General features: G+C 37.2%; 1 protein-coding gene across 1 annotated transcript; it reads right to left on the bottom strand.

Annotated features, from left to right (window-relative positions):
- Positions 1-750: 750 nt before the first annotated feature.
- Positions 751-13,788, bottom strand: LOC139146115 (tripartite motif-containing protein 3-like). Its single transcript, XM_070717550.1, has 2 exons — positions 13,454-13,788; positions 751-1,559 (listed from the first exon to the last, which is right to left on the bottom strand). The coding sequence occupies exons 1-2, from the start codon at positions 13,764-13,766 to the stop codon at positions 751-753; spliced, it is 1,122 nt and encodes a 373-aa protein (XP_070573651.1). The 5' UTR covers positions 13,767-13,788.
- Between the last annotated feature and the right edge of the window lie 7,793 nt (positions 13,789-21,581).

The raw sequence follows: 21,581 nt of genomic DNA, 5'->3' as shown, positions 1-21,581 counted from the left end.
CATCGTTCATCGTAATGGCGTCTTATCAACATCGTGCCTGCAGGGACGTTGGATATAATGACTTATGTCGGCGTGATTTAAGTTCATCGATAGGAAATCTTAAAACCATACATAACAGAGATAACAGAGGATATGCAGGTAACTTTTTAAAACATTATTTTGCACACACAACTGTTGATTCGCCATTCTCTACGAGTTGAGATGTGATGGGATCAGTTCTGTAAGCAGTAAGCTTGCATTGCAGAACACACCTTTTGACAAAATGACTCAAATATTTCGGTACGAATTCTCCAAACAACTCACTTTTGGTATATTTGTATCGAAGACATGAAGCGACAGCCATGTTAAATATTTCAGTTCAAAATTCTGTTTGGAAATGCAGAAAATAACCCCCATATTGATTTGTTGACATGACTCATGTGTTGTGATGTTGACAAATCACCGTCGATTGTCATACACTTCTTGTCAAAGTTCCTCGATTTTTTCACTGAAAATGTGTCTGAAATTATTAAATTTCATCATGTTCAAACTCTAGAGAAGTAGCGACAACAACTTTGAATATTTTGTCCCCAGAATATCGGTTCTAAATGCGAGAAATAACCGATTATTAGTTTGGAAGGTGATGTAAACAGTGCAGGCCGATCGTTTCGTCACGCTTGAGTGACGATTAAAATTAGCGCGTCAAAACTTTTGAACAATTTCAATATTTTGATGAAATTTAGACATTACACATCATCTTGGTGTTTCTGTCTACTTAGAAAATACATAGATTTCATCGCCGTGATATCTACCAACAGCAATTCTATCACCGTCGGCGGTCACTGCCATGTAGTAGGGGTTGATCACTTGAGGATGGAAAAGATGACCCATACAAGTTCTATCTCGACTCCAAATCGAAATCCTAGTATTGTTAAGATCACAAACATAAACATGATCAGCGCCATCAACGGCAATGCTGTATGGGAACCTCAGCTGACTATCGCCTCTACCGTGGTGACCGTATTGGTACAGGAAATTGAACTGAGCATCAAAACACTTGATGCAGTCATTCTCACTGTCAGACACCATGATGACATCCTTACTGTTGACAGCAACAAAGTAGGGGTAGATGAATTGTGTATGGCCACTACCCAGACCACCAATTTGTCCAATATATGGTCCATCCTGGCTGTACTTCAGGACACGGTGACCGTTGACATCTGTGACAATAACAAACCCCTTCACAAGAGCTATGCACCAGGGATCTGAGTCTGTAGGTAGGGTAATTATTCTGATAACTTTATTATTTTGATCACAAACAACTATTTGCACATTACTGACATCAAGGATGAAGTAGAGGTTGTCCTGAGAGACAGCTATGGACTGTGGCTTGAATGGCTTGGCAAACTGACCACTGAAACTGCCCAACTCCTTTTCACATGTGTAATCTTTGTTCAGTATGTGTACAATATTGTTGTCTCTGTCACACACCAAAAGTTTATCATTGTGGAATGCCAGACCTCTTACAACTTTGAACTTGTGTCCTTGATGACCCTTCAGAGTTCTTCTTGACCAACGTTCTGAAAGGTCAAAGGTCAAAACAGGATCATTAGAACATGAAATAGAAATACACTGACAACAGGCTGTACTGGAGCTCGTATATCTTGGAAGTTAAAACAGATATAGACACAAATGAAAGTAAAGTACAAAGTCAATTATTCAACCAAACTTTCTACTTTTTTTTTCATCATCCTATCTTACATTTTAGTACATTATTACCATGGCAACACAAGTGTTAATTTTATCTGAAGGTCATTTCCAAATGTTGTTCACATATCTGAGCTTCTTTATATGCTTTGTTGATCAAATTTGACTCAGACATATTAGTGCAATAAGGGAACTTTGTCCAATGTAGCTGATTGAGGGAAAGTCATGTTGCCATGGCAATATTTTGTAGATTTTAGTTCAAAAATTGTTATTTTGGTATATCTTCTGAGTTTCTTTTGTCAAAATGAAAATTCTTTACAAAACCTTTTTTGATTATAGTAAACATTGAATTGTCAGTACATTGTGAATTCAAGAATCAATATAATGGCAAAATACTGGTTTTTGCGTAAAAATGATGTTTCTGCAATTTTGCTGAATGAAACAAAGTTGGAACTTTCCACCTATGATAAATTCTGTCATTTTACAAAGTTCATAACATCAGCGTGTGCTTAAATGTTTCACTCATTTTGTGAATGATTGCTGTTGTGCAACTTATCATTTGATGAATTTATTGATATGTTGTCATAGCAACACTTGTGGACCAAATGTTAAAATTCATAACTCAGTTATAATGTACTCTCTTTATTGGTAATGTTTATTTAAAATTCTCTAACAATAATCTACAAAAATTACACAAAGCACATTGGTACTATAATTAAATAATAATGAGGACAATACTCTTTTTACACATGTTATTTATTTATTGAATGATAATTTTTATTTTTTTCAAAGTTTTCATACAGCCTCAACTCATCATTAGACAGTTTTAAAAATATTGCTGTTATCATTAATCTATGATATCAAAATTTAAATGATGAAGTTTATTGATATATCAAGGCTTACAGGTACTGTATAATCTTGCACTGTGTCAAATTGAAATGACCGACCAAGTTGGTCACTCTTTTGAAGGAGAATGAATGTAAATTTCCTTTGTTTCATCCATTCAAAAAGTTACCATACTTTGTATTGGCCATACAGATGAAACTGGTTTCTCTGTTTCCGTGTATTAGCTTTATCATAAATCTGTCAGACTGAAAGTCTGTAAGAACATTTTAATCTTTCTGGAAATTACTAACTCCTCCACAAAAGGTCATCATTAATTTTCCTGTTTATTCAAATTAACAATAAGAATAAATAGAAAATAAAAAGTTCATTCTCTGAAAATTGTCTCTGAATTTCTGAATTTCTGTACGACTGATTGCTAGAGTTTTGATTTCATTGTGCAAATCATGTTGAATTATGGGTAATTTGCATCATACCATTGAAAAATTACTTAAAGTAATTTCAGAGGATATTTTTTGCCGACAACTTGATGACTGTCGGTACAAATGTTTTTTTATTTCTCTATTGTAGGTCAGTTTACATACCGTACAATGGAGTCATCATGTATGTACAGTATTAGTGTGGGCCTTCTGGAACCTATTCAGCATTTTATGTAAGTTGATTTCAATTACTGGTAATATTTATTCTTACAACATGAACAATAATACCATTACATTGCTTCTGCTTTCTGCCTTTTCTACAGATTTATGCTGAATGTTAAACTATTTCCTTTCAAACTGGTATCTGTAGTGTCCATATGCTGACCTAATCAAAATACTGCTATGAGTTATGGGTAATTTGCATCATACCTTTGAAAAATTACTTAGAGTAATTTCAGAGGATATGTTTTGCTGACAACTTGATGACTTTTGGTACAAATGTTTTATTTCTCTGTTGTAGGTCACTTTACAAATAATGGAGTCACCATGCATGTACAGTATCAGAGTGGGCCTTCTGGAACCTATTCAGCATTTTATGTAAGTATATTTTAATTCATATTTTATTTTCTCAACATAAACAGTACTTGTAGCACCATTACATTAATAAGTTATTTGCCCATTCATCCTGTAAAATACTTGATATACGCATTCTTGTATAGTTACCGAATGTATATGAACGTATATTGTACACAACATTAGATATACACTATGTATACCACTATATATAAGTGGCGTTCCATATATGCTCATATACATTATTATATCATACCAGTATATTGACAGTTCAAATACAGCGATGTCATAGGTCAAGACGTGAACAGACCCGTGGTATATTCATGATATACCACGGCTGGCACACACGCGACCTTTCGGCTTGAGCAAAAATCCTGTTTGATGTTCCACGCCAGAATTTCAATATACTGTTATGATACAATATTAGCAATAAGTCATACCCAGCAATGGTATACCACAAGATGTTGATCTGTTCACGACATATATGCACTTGCTATTGCTCTTAAAGCATATATGTCATGAACTGATCAACATCTTGTGGTATACCATGGCTTGGTGTGTTTATTGCTTAAATATACAGGAATATATCAAGTATTTTACCTGGTGATTGTTAGTGTTACATGTAAAGTAGTTTGTGCCTTGAAACTGAAAGACTTCAACTTTTGCTCAAAACCTTCCTCAAGCAAACTTTCAAGCGTATCTTTCAAAATCAAGAATAAAATCCGGGGCCACTAAGCAAATTTGGTACTAGGGAAACAAATTGCCCAATATTCAACAAGAATTGAAATTCAAAATGACCACCATCCCAGTGTTATCTCTATGGAAAAATTGAATTATCCTGATTTTTCTCAAAAGACAGCTGGTGGAAACTATACTCACTCCAAAAGCTTCAAAATAAGCCCCCACAAGTGGTAGGCCACAATAGAATAGTGAAATTTTGATACATCAAATATTTTTCCCAAAGGCGCATTCTACATGATTAAACTATTTCCTTTCAAACTGGTATCTTTCAGTGTTAAAACCCCTATGTGCTGGCCTTATTACAGTAATGGTATGTGTCTACAAGTTGTGTTGATATCACTTCCTAGAATTAGGAAAGCTATTAGTGCAAGATGCGAGGTATAATGATATTCAAATATGCAGATTACACTAATGAGCATTGTTTCGGTATTGATATGCTAATGACCCTTAATCAATGTGGAATATTCATGTACCTCGAATCTTGCATTGTATATAAGAAAGTGATGATATTTTATGGTTATTCAGATATTTCATGGTTAGTGCCTACCGGTACATGCTAGCATTCATCATGGTTAGCACAGGTTTCATCTGTATTCAAACTCAGCACCACAACATTACTGTATATCATTCTATAGTCAATGCAAATGGTAACTTAATACCCAAAGTAAATTTTAAATGTCAGACAAAGTCAGGCAGTACTGGATCAAGCTGGTTTTCAATTTCATGTGAAACTTTGTCTCTAGTATGATTCACATGTCACGCCATGTCTGTTTTTAGCCAAATTGTCATTTGGAGAATATATTTCATGGAAAGATACAACTCTTTGCTTGATTACTTAAAGTGTATATCTCACTCAGTTTTTGGTATGTCTGAACTTAATTGATTTGTATAAACAATACCCATTATTTCAAAAATCAATAATGTTGTAGTGGCAACTATTTCTATAGTAGTGTATTTCACTGTTAAAGTTGTGAAAAATTCACGCTCTCAGGAAACATCCAAGTTCATATTTGCCGCGTATTGGTCACATGCCATGACGTCAGAAGTGGCTATAACCTCTCAGTCTGAGAGCAATCCTCTGAGAGCAATAGTCAAAGCATTGGGTACCAACTTTGAGAAAATCTTAGGTAGTTTGCTGTGATGAAAAGATGCACAGTATTGGGCTGCAACAACACAACCTGGATAGTTTTAGTCAACATTTGTGCTGTTAATTTCTTGTGGACCTAGAAATATTTCCATGGGAGCATAGTAGAGTTGTGTGTTGAGTGACAGTATGATAATACCAACAGCCGACCCCACGCCAAGCTAGCTCAACCGCTGGCCAACCCATCCAGGATATCATGTGAATGAGACTCAAGCCTTTCATAATTAGTTGCTCCCTAAACTGTACTGATTGATAAATTGATTTATTGACAGAAATTTAAAAAAAAAAGTTTTGTAGGTGAGATATACCCTTTAAGGTGACACAGACCTGGGATATATCCAGCCAAATTTTATGGCTAGCTGATCCATTGATATATCAAGGCTTACAGCTACTGTGAAATCTTGCATTGTGTATCAACTTATATGACAACCGAGTTGGTCATAGTCTTTAAGGAAATCAATTTAAATTTCCTTTGTTACATTCATTCAAAATAGTAACCATACATTGTATTGGCCATACAACTGAAACTGGTTTCTCAATTTTCAGGTATTACCTTTATCACAAAGCTGTCTACAAGAACACTTTAATCTTTCTGAAAACTGCCATCTGCTCCCCAAATAATCATCATTACTTTCAGATTTTATTCAAATTATACAATGAGACTAAATAGGAACCCAAAACTACGTCCTCCAAAATCACTGAAATTTGTCTCTGAATTTCTGTACACTAGATAAGTAGATTGCTAGAGTTTTCAAAGTTGTTGTACATATCATGTTGAATCATGGGTAAAATAAATTACTCTGCAACAGAACCTTTGAATTATTACCTACAGTAATTTTGGAGGATATTTTTGTTACACATGTTCTTTTTCATCTATTGTAGGTCAGTTCACATACAATGGAGTCAGCGTGTATGTACACAGTACAGTATTAGTGTGGATTTATTGGTAGCTGCTCAGAATTTATTAATGTAAGTAAATTTATATTAAATTTTGTAGTTTATTCTTTCAACACATGAACAATAGTACCATTACATTACTTGAAAAGTGGCTGCCTTTTACAGATTTATGCAGAATGTTAAACTATTTCCTTTCAAACAGGTGTCTGCCATTGTTAGAAACTTCTAGCCATTGTATTAATCATGTTGAATTATGGGTAATATCAATTACTTTGCACTGGAACCTTGGAAAAATTTCCTACAGTAATTTAGGAATATATGTTTTTTTTACAAATTTATACTTTTTGTTACAAATGTTCTTTTTAGTCCCCACGGACACCGTCCGGGGGGACTTATAGGTTTGGTCATGTCCCGTGCGTGTGTGCGTGCGTGCGTCCGTGCGTGCGTCCGTCCGTGCGTGCGTCCGTCCGTCCGTTCATGCAGATATCTCAGAGATGTCCTAAGCGATTTCATTCAAACTTGGTACAAGGATTACTTCATATGTCATACAGATGCACGTCGATTTGTTTTGTGATACGATCCAATATGGCTGCCAGGCGGCCATTTTATTACGATTTTTTCATGTACAGAGCCATAATTCAGGCATGTTTCAATCAGCGTGCGAAATTTAACGCTGGTCCGCTGGTCCGAGACCAACAGAATCCCCGACGGACCAGCAGTTTTTCCAGACCACTGGTCCTTGGGACCAGTGCAAAATTCACATTATAATTTTGAAAATCGAATTTGTTTGGCTATGTATCCAACTATGAGTCGGTCCGATCCCCGCTTGCATGAGTGTTTTTCCTAGTTTTTCCTAGAACAGAGAACGACAGCCGCGACAGCTAAAACTTTTAAAATAACGCACGCAATTGGCCAATTTCACGGGCAGGCTATTATTTTGACTTATCACAATTCTTGATACTAACAAAGTTTGTTAGAAAGGTCATAGGTCTTGCAAGTCTGCTGTCACACTCGCGCGACTTGACTACGCTGTTTCGGATCACCCTTCCAATATGTGGCGTGTTTTTGAAGGGTGTGAGCCCCCCCCCCCCCCCCCAAAAAAAAAAAAAAATACAAAACAAACGACAAAGAGAAGCAACAGGCACGAAGGAAATATGAGGCCAAAGAAAAAAATTGTGCTGTTCCGATAACCCGACCTACCCTATTTTTTGCCTGCTGACCCCACACTTTTTAGAGCTACGTAAACACACGTAAGTGAAAAAGAAAGAAAAAAAAACCCCGTAAAATCAAGTGTTCATAATACTTGGCATTTGATTTTTACTTGAACAAGCATATCTTTTATGTTTATTCCTTTTATATGTATAATAATTTTTTCTGGAAATGTTTTGGCCAGTGTTTGACCGCCCTGAACCCCTGAAAAATACATATTTGAAAATAAAAATATTGAATTGGAAAAAAATCCCTGCAGACCAACCTACCTTATTTTTGAAAACCATGTTATCGGAACAGCACAATTTATTTATTTATTTATTTTTTGCCTGATCGAGAAAGACGAAAACCGCGATCTTTTCAGCATGCATGGCAGAATGAGTTCCGCGACTGGTTGTTATTTGATAAGTCGAAGATGTATGTACTGCATGCCATGCCGACGAGCATACGGCGATCTCTCTGCCCGTAAGGTAGCCGCATATCTTGTAAGTCTGTTTTCTCAACTTATTCTAAGGGTCCGTTTGTGGTTGGCACTAACAACTTTAGACACTCAAATTTAGCCTCACACAGTCAGTCAGAGTTTCCTAAAATCGCCGTGGAACACGCTAAGAACCGTAATGCGCCAAAGCTGAGGCAACACTGTAAAAATGAACAGTGCGGTCTTCACAAAACTCTGCTATCTCAGTATCTGTCCCGTAATGCCCATGCCATATGTATGAATAACCGTCCATCAAAAGACTTTGTCTGGATGGCTTCACTCGACGTAAAAAGGAGTTGCTGACAGATGCTGTGACAGTCACTGCATCTGCATCTACTCAAGAACAGGAAACTCTGCAAGAGGAGGCAGATGCTGCAAATGCAGTTGCTACTGAGTGTGCAGATCGGGACACTGATGTAGAATCAGACGATGGATCTGACTTTGAGTTTGGAGACTCTAGCTGCTCTGAGGATGATATTGCCCATGATCTCTTTGAAATGGCTGATGGTGTAAATGAAACTGACTGGAGACTTGTTCCAATGTAGTAGAGATTTGAGATGAAAGCTGAAAGACTTTTCCCCATGTTTATTTGAAATGAAAAATGAGACTATTTCCCCTGTTAATTTGAAATGAGCACTGAAAGAATTTTTCTCATATTAATTTGGAATGAAAACTGAAAGACTTTTCCCCCATGTTTATTTGAAATGAAAACTGAGACTCTTTCCCATGTTAATTGGAAATGAGGACTGAAAGAATTTTTCTCATATTAATTTGGAATGAAAACTGAAAGACTTTTCCCCCATGTTATTTTGGAATGAACTATAAAAACTTTTCCCATAAGGATCTGGTTCTTGGTGATACCTACCTCTAGTCATGGCATATATTATTGAGCAAAAAAACTAAATTTTAAAAATACATATTTGTTCATTTATTTGTATCAATATTGTATAACAACACCAGAGTAGGAGAGGCTGATAATGTACCATGTTATCAGCTATTTTCAATTGAAAGTACATTTTTTGAAGAGGTTTTTGTTAGTTTTTTTGTTGGACCAAGAAGGACCAGCAGATTCTCTTGCTACTGGTCCTTCGGACCAGCATGCATTTCAAGTTAATTTCACACACTGGTTTCAATTGATTTTATTCAAAGTTGGTACAAGGACATTGACCAATGTCATAGATATGCACGTCAATTCTTTTTGTGATACGATCCAATATGGCCGCCGTGCGGCCATTTTGTTACGATTTTTTCATGTACATGTACAGAGCCATAACTCAGGCATATCTCAACCGATTATATTCAAACTTGGTACAAGGACATTGACCTATGTCATACATATGCACATGGATTTGTTTTGTGATACGATCCAATATGGCCGCCAGGCGGCCATTTTATTACGATTTTTTCATGTACAGAGCCATAACTCAGGCATGTTTCTACAGATTTTATTCAAAGTTGGTACAAGGACATTGACCAATGTCATAGCTATGCACATCAATTTTTTTTGTGATACGATCCAATATGGCCGCCGTGCGGCCATTTTGTTACGATTTTTTCATGTACAGAGCCATAACTCAGGCATATCTCAACCAATTTTATTCAAAGTTGGTACAAGGACATCAACCTATGTCATACACATGCACATTGACTTGTTTTGTGATACAGATCCAATATGGCCGCCGTGTGGCCATTTTATTACGTTTTTTCATGTCCAGAACCATAACTCAGACATGTATCAAGCAAATTTATTCAAAGTTGGTACAAGGAGATTGACCAATATCATACATATGCATGTAAATTTGTTTTGTGATACGATCCAATATGGCTGCTGTGCGGCCATTTTGTTATGATTTTTTTCATGTACAAAGCCATAACTCAGGCATATTTCAACCGAATTTAATCAAAGTTGGTACAAGGACATTGACCTCCCGTATGTCATACATATGCACATTGATTTGTTTTGTGATTCGATCCATTATGGCCACCATGTGGCCATTTTATTACGATTTTTTCATGTCCTGAACTACAACTCAGACATGTATCAAGCGAATTTATTCAAAAGTATTTTTATCACAGACCTAATGAAGAGGACTCTATCCTCTCTGAGGACCTGTAATCAAAGCACCCATTAACAAGTGGGGACTGTGTCATCAACGATGACTTGTTCACTATAGTAGTGTCAATTTACATACAATGTGGTCAGCATGTTTGTACAGCTTTAGTGTGGATTTACTGATAGCTACTCCCGGTAGCTACTCAGCATTTTATGCAAGTAAATTTATATTCGTAGTTTATTCTTGCAACAAATGAACAATAATACCATTACTTACATTAATTAAAAAGTTTCTACCTTTTCTACAGATTTATGCAAATGTTAGACTATATCTTTTCAAACTGGAATCTGTGGTGTCTATGTGCTGACCTAATCAAAATACTGCTATGAATTAGGGTAATTTAAATCACACCCTTGAAAAGTTACCTGGAGTGATTTCAGAGGATATTTATTCCTTACAACTTGATGTTTGTTGGTACACATGTTCATTTTTCTCTATTGTAGGTCAATTTACATCTACATTGAAATGGAGTCATCATGCATGTAGAGAATTAGTGTGGGCCTTCTTGAACCTCTAAGTTGATTTCAATTCATATTTCATTCTTTCAACATGAACAATACTAAAAATGTTTTTGTCTTTTGTTAGTGTTACACATATTGTAGTTTATGCCTCTTAAATGAAAGACTTAAATTATTCTTTATAGCAAACGAAAATGAACAACTTAAACTTATGCTTAAATTTTCCTCAAGCGAATTTTTAACCATAATCTTTCAAACCATGAACAAAATCCGGGGTAACTGTGTAAATTTTGGTAATAGGGAAACAAATTGCCAATATTCATCCAGAATTGAATTCAAAATGGCCGCCATCCCTATTTTATCTCTACGGGAAAACATTAAATTCCTGATTTTCTCAACACACAGCGGATGAAAACTTTACTCACTTCAAGAGCTTCAATAAGCCCCATCAAGTGGTAGGATAGGGCAAAACAGAATAGTAAAATTTGAGAGATCGAATAGATGCATTCTACCTGAACATCAAACTATTTCCCTTCAAACTGGTGTGTGTCTACGACGTTGTGTTAATATAGTCACTACCCAAAATATGGAAAAAGTGATGATACAGTGAATATTTGATGGTTGTGCTGGTATACCAACATTCATCATGGTTAGGCCAAAAAAGATAGATTGTGATGCTCCGATAACATGGTTTTCAAAAATAGGGTAGGTAGGTCGGCAGGGATTTTTTTTTCAAAATAAATTTTTATTTTTAAGAATCCATTTTTCAAGGGTTCAGGGTGATCAAAAATGGACCACAGCATTTCCAGAAGAAAATATCATGCATATAAAAAGGAATTAAACCATAAAAGACATCCTCATTCAAGCAAAGATCAAATGCCAGGTAATGAACGCATGATTTTAGTTTTTTAGCTCCCATAGCCAAATGCCAGTAATAGTAATTGAATTCTCAAACCAATATTCTGGATGTCAGAGAAATTCAGGCAGTACTTCAACCAGCTAGCTTCTTATGCTTTTCTCTCGTGAAACACTGTCTCTTGTATGATTCACATGTCCTGTCTTTTGGGGGGGGAGAGGCGGTGAGATGGACAGTAAAGTGCACATTTCTTAAAGGTCAACTATACCGGTACTTGTGGGTCATCTCACATAATACTTCCTATGTAAATCTGCAGAATTGAGCTCTTAGTATATAATTACAGTTCACAGGATACTAGTCCGGCATGTACAGCCTTGATTGGGCTCACAAGTCATGAATTTCTGGACTTCAAATTTTACTTTCTGTGTTTCCAATGTACTGCAAAGTAACTTAGTTTTCAGCCTGACAAAGATGAGATTTAATACCTAGCAAATTGTACTAATACTTAGCGTACATGTGATCAACTTATAGATCACATGTTCACACATGTGATCTAATGTCCCATGGATGTCTGTCTGTCTGTACCGGTATGTCTGTATGTCTGTATATATGTCTATGTTTCTGTTTGTCTGATGGCATGATAAAATTCAAGAACAGCAGATGCAATTTGAATGAAATCTTGTACAAAGATTTTGTTTGGGAATGACAAGAACTGATAAGTGTTTGGTGTGTGTAAGCTTTAATATTTTATGCTTATTTGTATTTATTAATGATTTGAAAAAAACACATGTATACATAGAGAATGCAGCTTAAAATTTGATGAGATTTCCTACAAATGTTAATCACACAAGAATATATCAGCAAAGATATTAAAGGTTAAGATGAAATTTAATTGCAAATTTGAAGATTTGATAAACTTTCAAAGTTTTCACCAAGTTGACAAAACTTGCCATGTACATAACAGATACCATATCACCTTCATGAAGGTCATTTCATCATCTGAGATCAGCTAACTACTAACTTGCATATTTACAGTAAGGCAAAATTTCTCAAAATTGCTGTTGATGAGATAACGATATTTTATCAGTGAAAGAAGTTTGCATTTTCATGTCAGCTAATTTATAATTTGCATTTTCAAAGAATGAATTCCAAATTTGTCACATTAAACTGAAAGCACTTGACCAAAGCTGATGAATTTGCCATGTCAACTGATTGGTAATTTGTATACTTTAACATATTTTTTTAAATAGGTGATTACTGGAGGGAATTATCCAAAGTTGACGAAAGTTCTAGGTAAATTGATGATAAATAGTAGTAAAAATATTTTGCATTTTTGCTTCTGGTGATTTATAATTTACAAATTGAATGGGCTTTTACAGTGTGACATATAAAGTTTGAAGGACATGGACCAATGGCATTACAATGAGAGTAGTACTTACCAAGAAATTTATTATAATTTATATTTAAGCTAATAACATATTTGTATACTTTTTAATATGCCTAATGATTTTTTGAGTTAATCTATTTGAACTCTGTGCAAACATGCCATACTCTAGGTTTTGCACTCATTAGGGCATGAGGTGTATTCTGTGGCCATCCCTGCTAGTGCCATCCTTGCTAGTGCATCTGGTGAGTTGGGGGGGGGGGGGAAGGGCAGTTGAATACAAGTTAGTGGATTACCTTTAGAGCAATTACCCTAAATGTCTAACACTTTTAATCTTGCCATGGGGTTCTGTTATTAACAACAATGGTTGGAACTGAAAACATGCTGTGTTTCATCGTCTGAAGTTTTGCAGTAAGATCTACTGGTAGTTCCCACTTATGTAATCAGGTTTGAGGTATGATGATGTTATCGGATTCTCATTGGTTAATTTTGCCCCCTCATCCTTAGAAACATAAATGTGCGAGGTACACCAGTTTGTCATTTTGATAAGATATAAGTCACACCACCTGTAGTAAATAGTACACTGCTAGTTAGCAATCATAGGAAGTTAATTCTGAAGCAAAGAGTGTTACAATTGAAATTGTTACTTACCAGATTTACTTCCAGTAGTTGCTGCACCACCAGACATCTTAGAGGACAATGGACCACTAGGCATCTCTTCACTACCTGTACTGACTGAACTCCTCTGTTCCTGTTTACTTCCAGTAGTTGCTGTACCACCAGACATCTTAGAGGACACTGGACCACTAGGCATCTCTTCACTACCAGTACTGACTGAACTCCTCTGTTCCTGTTTACTACTAGTAGTTGCTGTACCACCAGACATCTTAGAGGACACTGAACCACTAGGCATCTCTTCACCACCAGTAACTGAACTCCTCTGTTCCTGTTTACTTTCAGGCATTATTGTACTACCATCAGATTCTCTTTACGTCCAAAGATACGCTATGAGATCTTGCTGAAAATGCCACCAGAGTCTTTCTTCTCTGTGAACAGATAAGAAATACCTACGTCAACAGTAAGTTCTGTACTATTATTTTAAATACACACAACTAATATTTATGAATGGGCTGAGATTTAGCATATCTACAAGTTGGGGAATTCTTTTTGCAGCTACTATTGGAAAGAACTTCCCTCTGAGTGTAAGAAGTCTCATCTGAGACTGTTGGTTTGTTGGAATATTTTATCGTGTCTTTCTTATACTTGCAAAAATTACAGTCAAATACAATTGTGTATTTTTTGTAAAAAAATTGGTATCAATGACCTCCTTTGATTGATATCACTCATTCACATCAAATGTGGTACTTAACATGTAACATAAAAGGTTAATTCTCACAGCTGTACCCCTCAAGGTTACATTGATTATTTTCAGATACATTTTGTAAAATTAAGCAGAGTTATGAGAATAATTTTCTTGATCAACATTTCTGTCTGGAGGATTACTCAGAAAACCTATTGAAAGTAAAAAAGATTGCAGTCCCAACTACTGCAATGACGGATGAAAGATCTTTTTCTTCTTCAATGATCCTTCACCAACAATGGTCTATTCTTTGATGTTCAATAACGAAAGCTCATTTCAGTTCTACAAAAATGTGTTGGCATTTATCAGGATATCTTTATCTAATTTCCAATTTAAGAATTTCCATATTATAAAATGACAAAGAGTAGGCTAAATAAATATTTTGCATCGTGCACGTTCACTGGCTATCATTTTAATATTTCTTCATATCTACAGTCTAATTGATGGATATTACTTATCCATGGCAATAAAAATAGAAGAAAAAGAGTTACTTTTCTGATGTTCTCTTTCCATGGTAACGATTCTTTCTTCATGGACACTCTTTTCTACAGCATGTGCTTCAGGTAACATTCTTGTGTCTTTTCTGGTACCTTCTCCCAGCGTCTGTGTCCATGTTGGTGTGGCTGTCTCCATCTCACTTCCCTCCCTGCCAGTCATCTCAGGTTGTGTTGGTGTGGCTGTCTCCATCTCACTTCCCTCCCTGCCAGTCATCTCAGGTTGTGTTGGTGTGGCTGTCTCCATCTCACTTCCCTCCCTGCCAGTCATCTCAGGTTGTGTTGGTGTGGCTGTCTCCATCTCACTTCCCTCCCTGCCAGTCATCTCAGGTTGTGTTGATGTGGCTGTCTCCATCTCACTTCCCTCCCTGCCAGTCACCTCAGGTTGTGTTGGTGTGACTGTCTCCATCTCACTTCCCTCCCTGCCAGTCATCTCAGGTTGTGTTGGTGTGGCTGTCTCCATCTCACTTCCCTCCCTGACAGTCATCTCAGGTTGTGTTGGTGTGGCTGTCTCCATCTCACTTCCCTCCCTGACAGTCATCTCAGGTTGTGTTGGTGTGGCTGTCTCCATCTCACTTCCCTCCCTGCCAGTCATCTCAGGTTGTGTTGGTGTGGCTGTCTCCATCTCACTTCCCTCCCTGACAGTCATCTCAGGTTGTGTTGGTGTGGCTGTCTCCATCTCACTTCCCTCCCTGACAGTCATCTCAGGTTGTGTTGGTGTGGCTGTCTCCATCTCACTTCCCTCCCTGCCAGTCATCTCAGGTTGTGTTGGTGTGGCTGTCTCCATCTCACTTCCTTCCCTGACAGTCATCTCAGGTTGTGTTGGTGTGGCTGTCTCCATCTCACTTCCCTCCCTGCCAGTCATCTCAGGTTGTGTTAGTGTGGCTGTCTCCATCTCACTTCCCTCCCTGACAGTCATCTCAGGTTGTGTTAGTGTGGCTGTCTCCATCTCACTTCCCTCCCTGACAGTCATCTCAGGTTGTGTTGGTGTGGCTGTCTCCATCTCACTTCCCTCCCTGCCAGTCATCTCAGGTTGTGTTGGTGTGGCTGTCTCCATCTCACTTCCCTCCCTGACAGTCATCTCAGGTTGTGTTGGTGTGGACTGTCTTCATCTCACTTCCCTCCCTGCCAGTCATCTCAGGTTGTGTTGGTTTGGCTGTCTGCATCTCACTTCCCTCCCTGCCAGTCATCTCAGGTTGTGTTGGTGTGGCTGTCTCCATCTCACTTCCATCCCTGAAAGTCATGTCAGGTTGTGTTAGTGTGGCTGTCTCCATCTCACTTCCCTCCTTGCCAGTCATCTCAGGTTGTGTTGGTGTGGCTGTCTTCATCTCACTTCCCTCCCTGCCAGTCATCTCAGGTTGTGATGATGTGGCTGTCTCCATCTCACTTCCCTCCCTGACAGTCATCTCAGGTTGTGTGGTGTGGCTGTCTCCATCTCACTTCCCTCCCTGACAGTCATCTCAGGTTGTGTAAATGTGGCTGTCTCCATCTCACTTCCCTCCCTGACAGTCATCTCAGGTTGTGTTGATGTGGCTGTCTCCATCTCACTTCCCTCCCTGACAGTCATCTCAGGTTGTGTTGGTGTGGCTGTCTCCATCTCACTTCCCTCCCTGACAGTCATCTCAGGTTGTGTTAGTGTGGCTGTCTCCATCTCACTTCCCTCCCTGCCAGTCATCTCAGGTTGTGTTGGTGTGGCTGTCTCCATCTCACTTCCCTCCCTGACAGTCATCTCAGGTTGTGTTGGTGTGGCTGTCTCCATCTCACTTCCCTCCCTGCCAGTCATCTCAGGTTGTGTTGGTGTGGCTGTCTCCATCTCACTTCCATCCTTGCCAGTCATCTCAGGTTGTGTTGGTGTGGCTGTCTTCATCTCACTTCCCTCCCTGACAGTCATCCCAGGTTTGTATTGATGTGGCTGTCTCCATCTCACTTCCCTCCCTGCCAGTCATCTCAGGTTGTGTTGGTGTGGCTGTCTCCATCTCACTTCCATCCTTGCCAGTCATCTCAGGTTGTGTTGGTGTGGCTGTCTCCATCTCACTTCCATCGCTGACACTTGTACTTTGTTGCAGTGTTTTGTCTTCCTCATTGTCAGTTATTTTTGTTTTACTCTGATCATCATCCAGTGTAGTGCCAATAACATCTAGATTTGAAAACAGGTTTAAAGAACAGACGTAAATTCTAGAGTAATTTTTTGTCTGAATTTAAAGGGCCAGTCAGTGACTGCAAACTTTGGTAATGTTGAACATTAATAGCAAGCTGTTGAAACACTCCTACTATTTGGCTTTTCAACACAGTGTCTATTCATGTGATAAATAGTGGCTTTCACTGAATCAAACTATCAACAGGTACATTTGTGTCTGTTGATTAATCCTGGATAATTCTTGGTCTGAAAGCTTTGACTACTCCATGCTCTTTTACACATCTTAAATAACATTATCCTCGATTCAAAACATCATATCTAATTCTTAGTTTTATGGTCCTTATTGTCATGAAAAAGGCAGGCTCATAATGTCTTACCTTTTATTCCCTCCTCCTCTTCGGAATATTGGCTTCCTACTTTAATTTCACCTTTTCCCTGTTTTTTCAAATCAGACTGTATCTCTTCCAGAGCTGACAGTTTTGCCTCTAGATCACTGATGATCTTTTCCTTCTCTTCCAGTTCAGATGAAAATTTCTCTTTGATAGAATGTATTTGTCTCGTAAATGATTTCTCAGTACTGCCTAATTTCTGTGTTAATTGTTCAATGTGTTCTTCCAAAGTAGCCTTTTCCTGTCTAGCTTGTTTCAGCTGATGCTTTAGAACTGACTTTTGAAGATGTGTTTCTTTCTCACTTATCTTGCTGACAGCTCAACTATGTACTCCGTGATTTGAACCTGGCTAATTTTACGTGGAAGTAAACTTTTACAAAGTAAACTATAATTTTCATCTGATACTGGTACAGTTAGAACTTTAGTGCCATCGCTGTTGAGTTGTACCTCCATTTCTGTAATGAAGGAAAACAAAGTAGTTATTAAGACCATAATAATCCAGATTGTTATCTTCAAGACTGAAAAAGACAAACTAACTGATCTGACTGAAGGCCACCTTTGCATAGTGACTGCATTTTATGAAATATCAAAATAATATACACTGTTTACTCCCTTACACAGTATTAAAACAAATTGTAATGTGTATCTTTCAAAAAAGATACCATTGACATTGTTGCATAAACAACGGAACCTCTCTTCTGGTGTTCAATATTAAATAACATTCTGTACAAAGCCAGAATGTATGGCATTGCTGTAATCATGGTTAACGTCGGGAATGACACGGAGAACAAGACCGGGACCATGGGCCTGTATAGGTCACGCGCATCTTTGTCTTACCACTCACTTTGCATACGCTAGACGTTACCTAATCGCCACCTCCTTCCTCATCTATCTAAACAACTTGAGTCATCTCAGCCATTATTACCCACATATCAATCCAATCAACCCTGCACTTCGGACATTTTAACTTTTGCATTGCTCAAGTTCACCATTGCAAAACCCACCCTCCACTTAAAAAGAACAAAAACAAAATCAAACAGACTTATTTTCACTGCAGGACAGCAGATCACACGCAAAGAGAACTGTACTTATTTCTGTATTTCATCAGCTTATAACGTAATAAAGTTCCATGGGGTTACTGTCAAGGGCCTGTAGTGGGTGCCCGGTAACACGTTGCCCGACGTGCGGTGGGATCCATGAGGGACCCGTATCGGGCCACTGCAACGCCTCGACGCCCCGGCCGTGGCAGTACGTGCATCTTTGTAACAGGCTGCCCTCCCCGAGGCCACTCAAATCTGCGAGTGGCCTCGGGGAAAGGTAGTAACGACGCCTGGATGTACCATCGCCCCTGGTTTTCGGCCAAAACTTGTCTCACATGTTATTTCCTTGCGTTAATGCATTTTAGTAGTTTAGTGGTTCAGGATGGACCTACTTAACTTTGTAAATCACAAATATCCCAAGGACCTTGTAATGTATTACCTTCAATGAAAATGATTATTGGACCAGTTTAATGTCATTTTTCTGTTTCAATCACTGAGCTGTGATTTTAATATCAACAGTTTTATGGTCATATTTTATGGCTACATTTGATGTAATATAAATTGCCTTCTACACTCATGAAACAATTCAATTTATGAAATGATGTTTCCAGTGGATCGAATTCCATAAAGACAATTGTGACATAAAACATTACATTTCTGACTCACATTTCTTGTATTTTAGAATTTACAAAGTATACAGAGCTCTCCCAGTAATGCAGATTTAATATACACCTAATTCAGATCAGAAGCCAAAAACATGCAACTTTTGACCTGTCTTTACCTTTGGTGCCTGCTGTCAGTGAAAATAGTTAAAGTAATGTCTTCATACAGACCTGAACATAAGTCACTGAGTTACCTTTGAGTAAATTTTATATTTGCCAACAATGCTTGTAAGTATGATGCCTTACCTCCCTTTGGATTTAATCACCAGTATCAGTAATTGTTACCTTGAGTATCCATGTCCTGACTTGCTGCATCCGTCAAGAGATACCTTGTAACACCCAGTAGTGCTAAGACATCCTGTCTACAGGATAGGATATGTTGAACTGTGTCTGTATTTGTTGTCAATACTTGCAGCATATCACACTGCCTTCCTTTCAGTCTGATACACTTCTCAGCTTTGAACATTGTCTGTACACTAGTCTCAGTGGATGACTTAATTTCCAGTGTTGGGTCAACCTCAAGTAGCAGCAACTTTGATGGATCCTTTTCTGTATGAAAAATTATGAGTATGAAAATGATTAAAGTTGCTACTAATTTGAATGGAATGTTAAATCATATCAAAGTAACATAGATGAATTCCTTTGGGTTTTATTATTTTTGCAAAAATGTGAGCAGAAAATGTATTATTTTAGCTCTTGATGGAAACACAACTTTTTTGTCATGAATTAAACACTCTGCATATAAAAACCAGTCTGTCCGTATAAGTGAAATATGATATGAAGTTAGGAATAAATTCCAAGCTGGTCATATTATGTTTAATGTCATCCGTGATAATGATAAGAGATTTAGTTCATATTTTTTTTTAGTAAAATGTACATGGCATTAGTACTTAAGAAGCAGCTTTCATGTGTGGTTCTTGACTTAATATATTTCCCTTCTTTAATAGGCTTGATTATTGTACTGTGTCAAAGGTTAAACCTGTAAAGTTAGTACCCTACCTTCTTTGAGATCTTCCAGAGAAATCTCAGTGACATTGTCTTCAACAAAACCAGTTTCCTCAGCCTTCTAAAAGATAAATATTTCTACATTATGGTACAATTGCTAACCTTTCACAGATGCTTGTTATAGTGAGACTAATTCATTATTTCACATCATTTGATGGTCAAAACTGAGTTTCATCATTGACCCCTATGGACCACCAACATCCAGCATTGATTGTACCATACTGGGTAATAGGAACAGGAGGAAGTTAATTCAGTATCTTTTGTTAGTGTTAGTGAAGTTTTGTTACTAACTAGTGTTTGAGTGGTGAAGTCAAGTACCGGTATATTGTTTAATCCTTGGGATTAAGATGTTGTAAAGTACTGCAATTAAACTTGTTTTCACTCAATAATCAATAAAACTTACAAAAGAGGCTGAGGCAGTGCACAGATTCCTACCAATAACATTTTGAAATTCATCAAGGGTTTTTCAAAGCTGTCACATATTTCTGTAAGTTTCATTACACTGTGCTGTCAAGTTTAAATACAACAAAATAATTCACAACTTTATCCTAACTCTACCACTGCAATGGTCACATGATGATATCATGGTGCCATATGTATTGTGTGTTTGAATTGAATTTAGAATTACTGAATTCAATAGCTGGCATGCAGACTCACATTGGAACCCATCTGCACTTCTTCATCGCTGTCTTCTGCCAAGACATCATAGAGTTCCGTTAATTGAATTCCACCACCACCATCTCCTGAAGGAAAATGTACAACATAATATTTTAATACAACATAATAAAAATTATGTTCACTGTTGTTACTGCAGTTTGGAAACCAAACAAATTGTCTTGAAATGAATGATTGCATGATGTACAGCAAAAGATATTTGCGACTCACTAATTATGCATCAGCAACTTAGGTGGCATACCATTTCATTTTTTGATTAATGAAATATTTCCCCAATATTATTAAGTCATTCATTTATTAATTAAATTTGTCAAAGTAAAAAGAAAGGTAGTAAATTATTAATGATACACCCAATACTGTAACATTCATCATAATGACTTTCCCTTAAACCATACGCTGGTACGTGATTTCTTCATGTTCAGCAATAGGCTTGTGACTCAAAACTGATCAATAAATAAATGATACCAGACAAGGGCACCATAAAAATAAACTTCGCACATACAGAGAGTTGAAAAAAGATTCTCTCTCGAAAACTACGTTCATTTTATAAAAAACCCAGATCACAGATCAGCCCTGTGCAAGTTACGCATTAGTGCACACATACTACACATAGAAACAGGTGTAGATATAGAAACCTTGATGTCATAGACAGAGCATGCCCAATTTGCCAAAACAAACAAGTAGAAGATGAGATACATTTTCTTTTTCATTGCAAAGGCTACACAGACATTAGACATGATTTTTTCAGTAAACTAAACATTTGTAAAAACGCATTCAGAGGTACACAAAACCTTAAAAGCATCTTTCAAGGACAGATAAAGCATCACTATGTGAATTGGGAAATACATACATACATGTTTTAAACTCAGACAAGACAAAATGAAAAAGACAAAGTAAACTATTTATGAACCTTTAATATGTTGACCTCATGTATAGATATTTATATTTATATATATATTATATATACTCTTTCATTGTTGTTTTTGTACTTATGATCAAGATCCCAAACTGGGATAC

Source organism: Ptychodera flava, chromosome 1, assembly GCF_041260155.1.
Source record: "Ptychodera flava strain L36383 chromosome 1, AS_Pfla_20210202, whole genome shotgun sequence".
In the NCBI taxonomy this organism is placed as follows: domain Eukaryota; kingdom Metazoa; phylum Hemichordata; class Enteropneusta; family Ptychoderidae; genus Ptychodera; species Ptychodera flava.
Note: the sequence above shows the minus strand (reverse complement) of the source record. Positions and strands in the feature narration are given on the sequence as shown.

Bases quoted from the DNA above. Each gene is read 5' to 3' on its own strand.
- LOC139146115 (XM_070717550.1), bottom strand. From the start codon at position 13,766: ATGCCTGAAAGTAAACAGGAACAGAGGAGTTCAGTTACTGGTGGTGAA. The intron at 1,560-13,453 runs GTAAGTAACAAT...TTGACCTTTCAG, and splicing joins AACTACTGGAAGTAAATCTG to AACGTTGGTCAAGAAGAACT.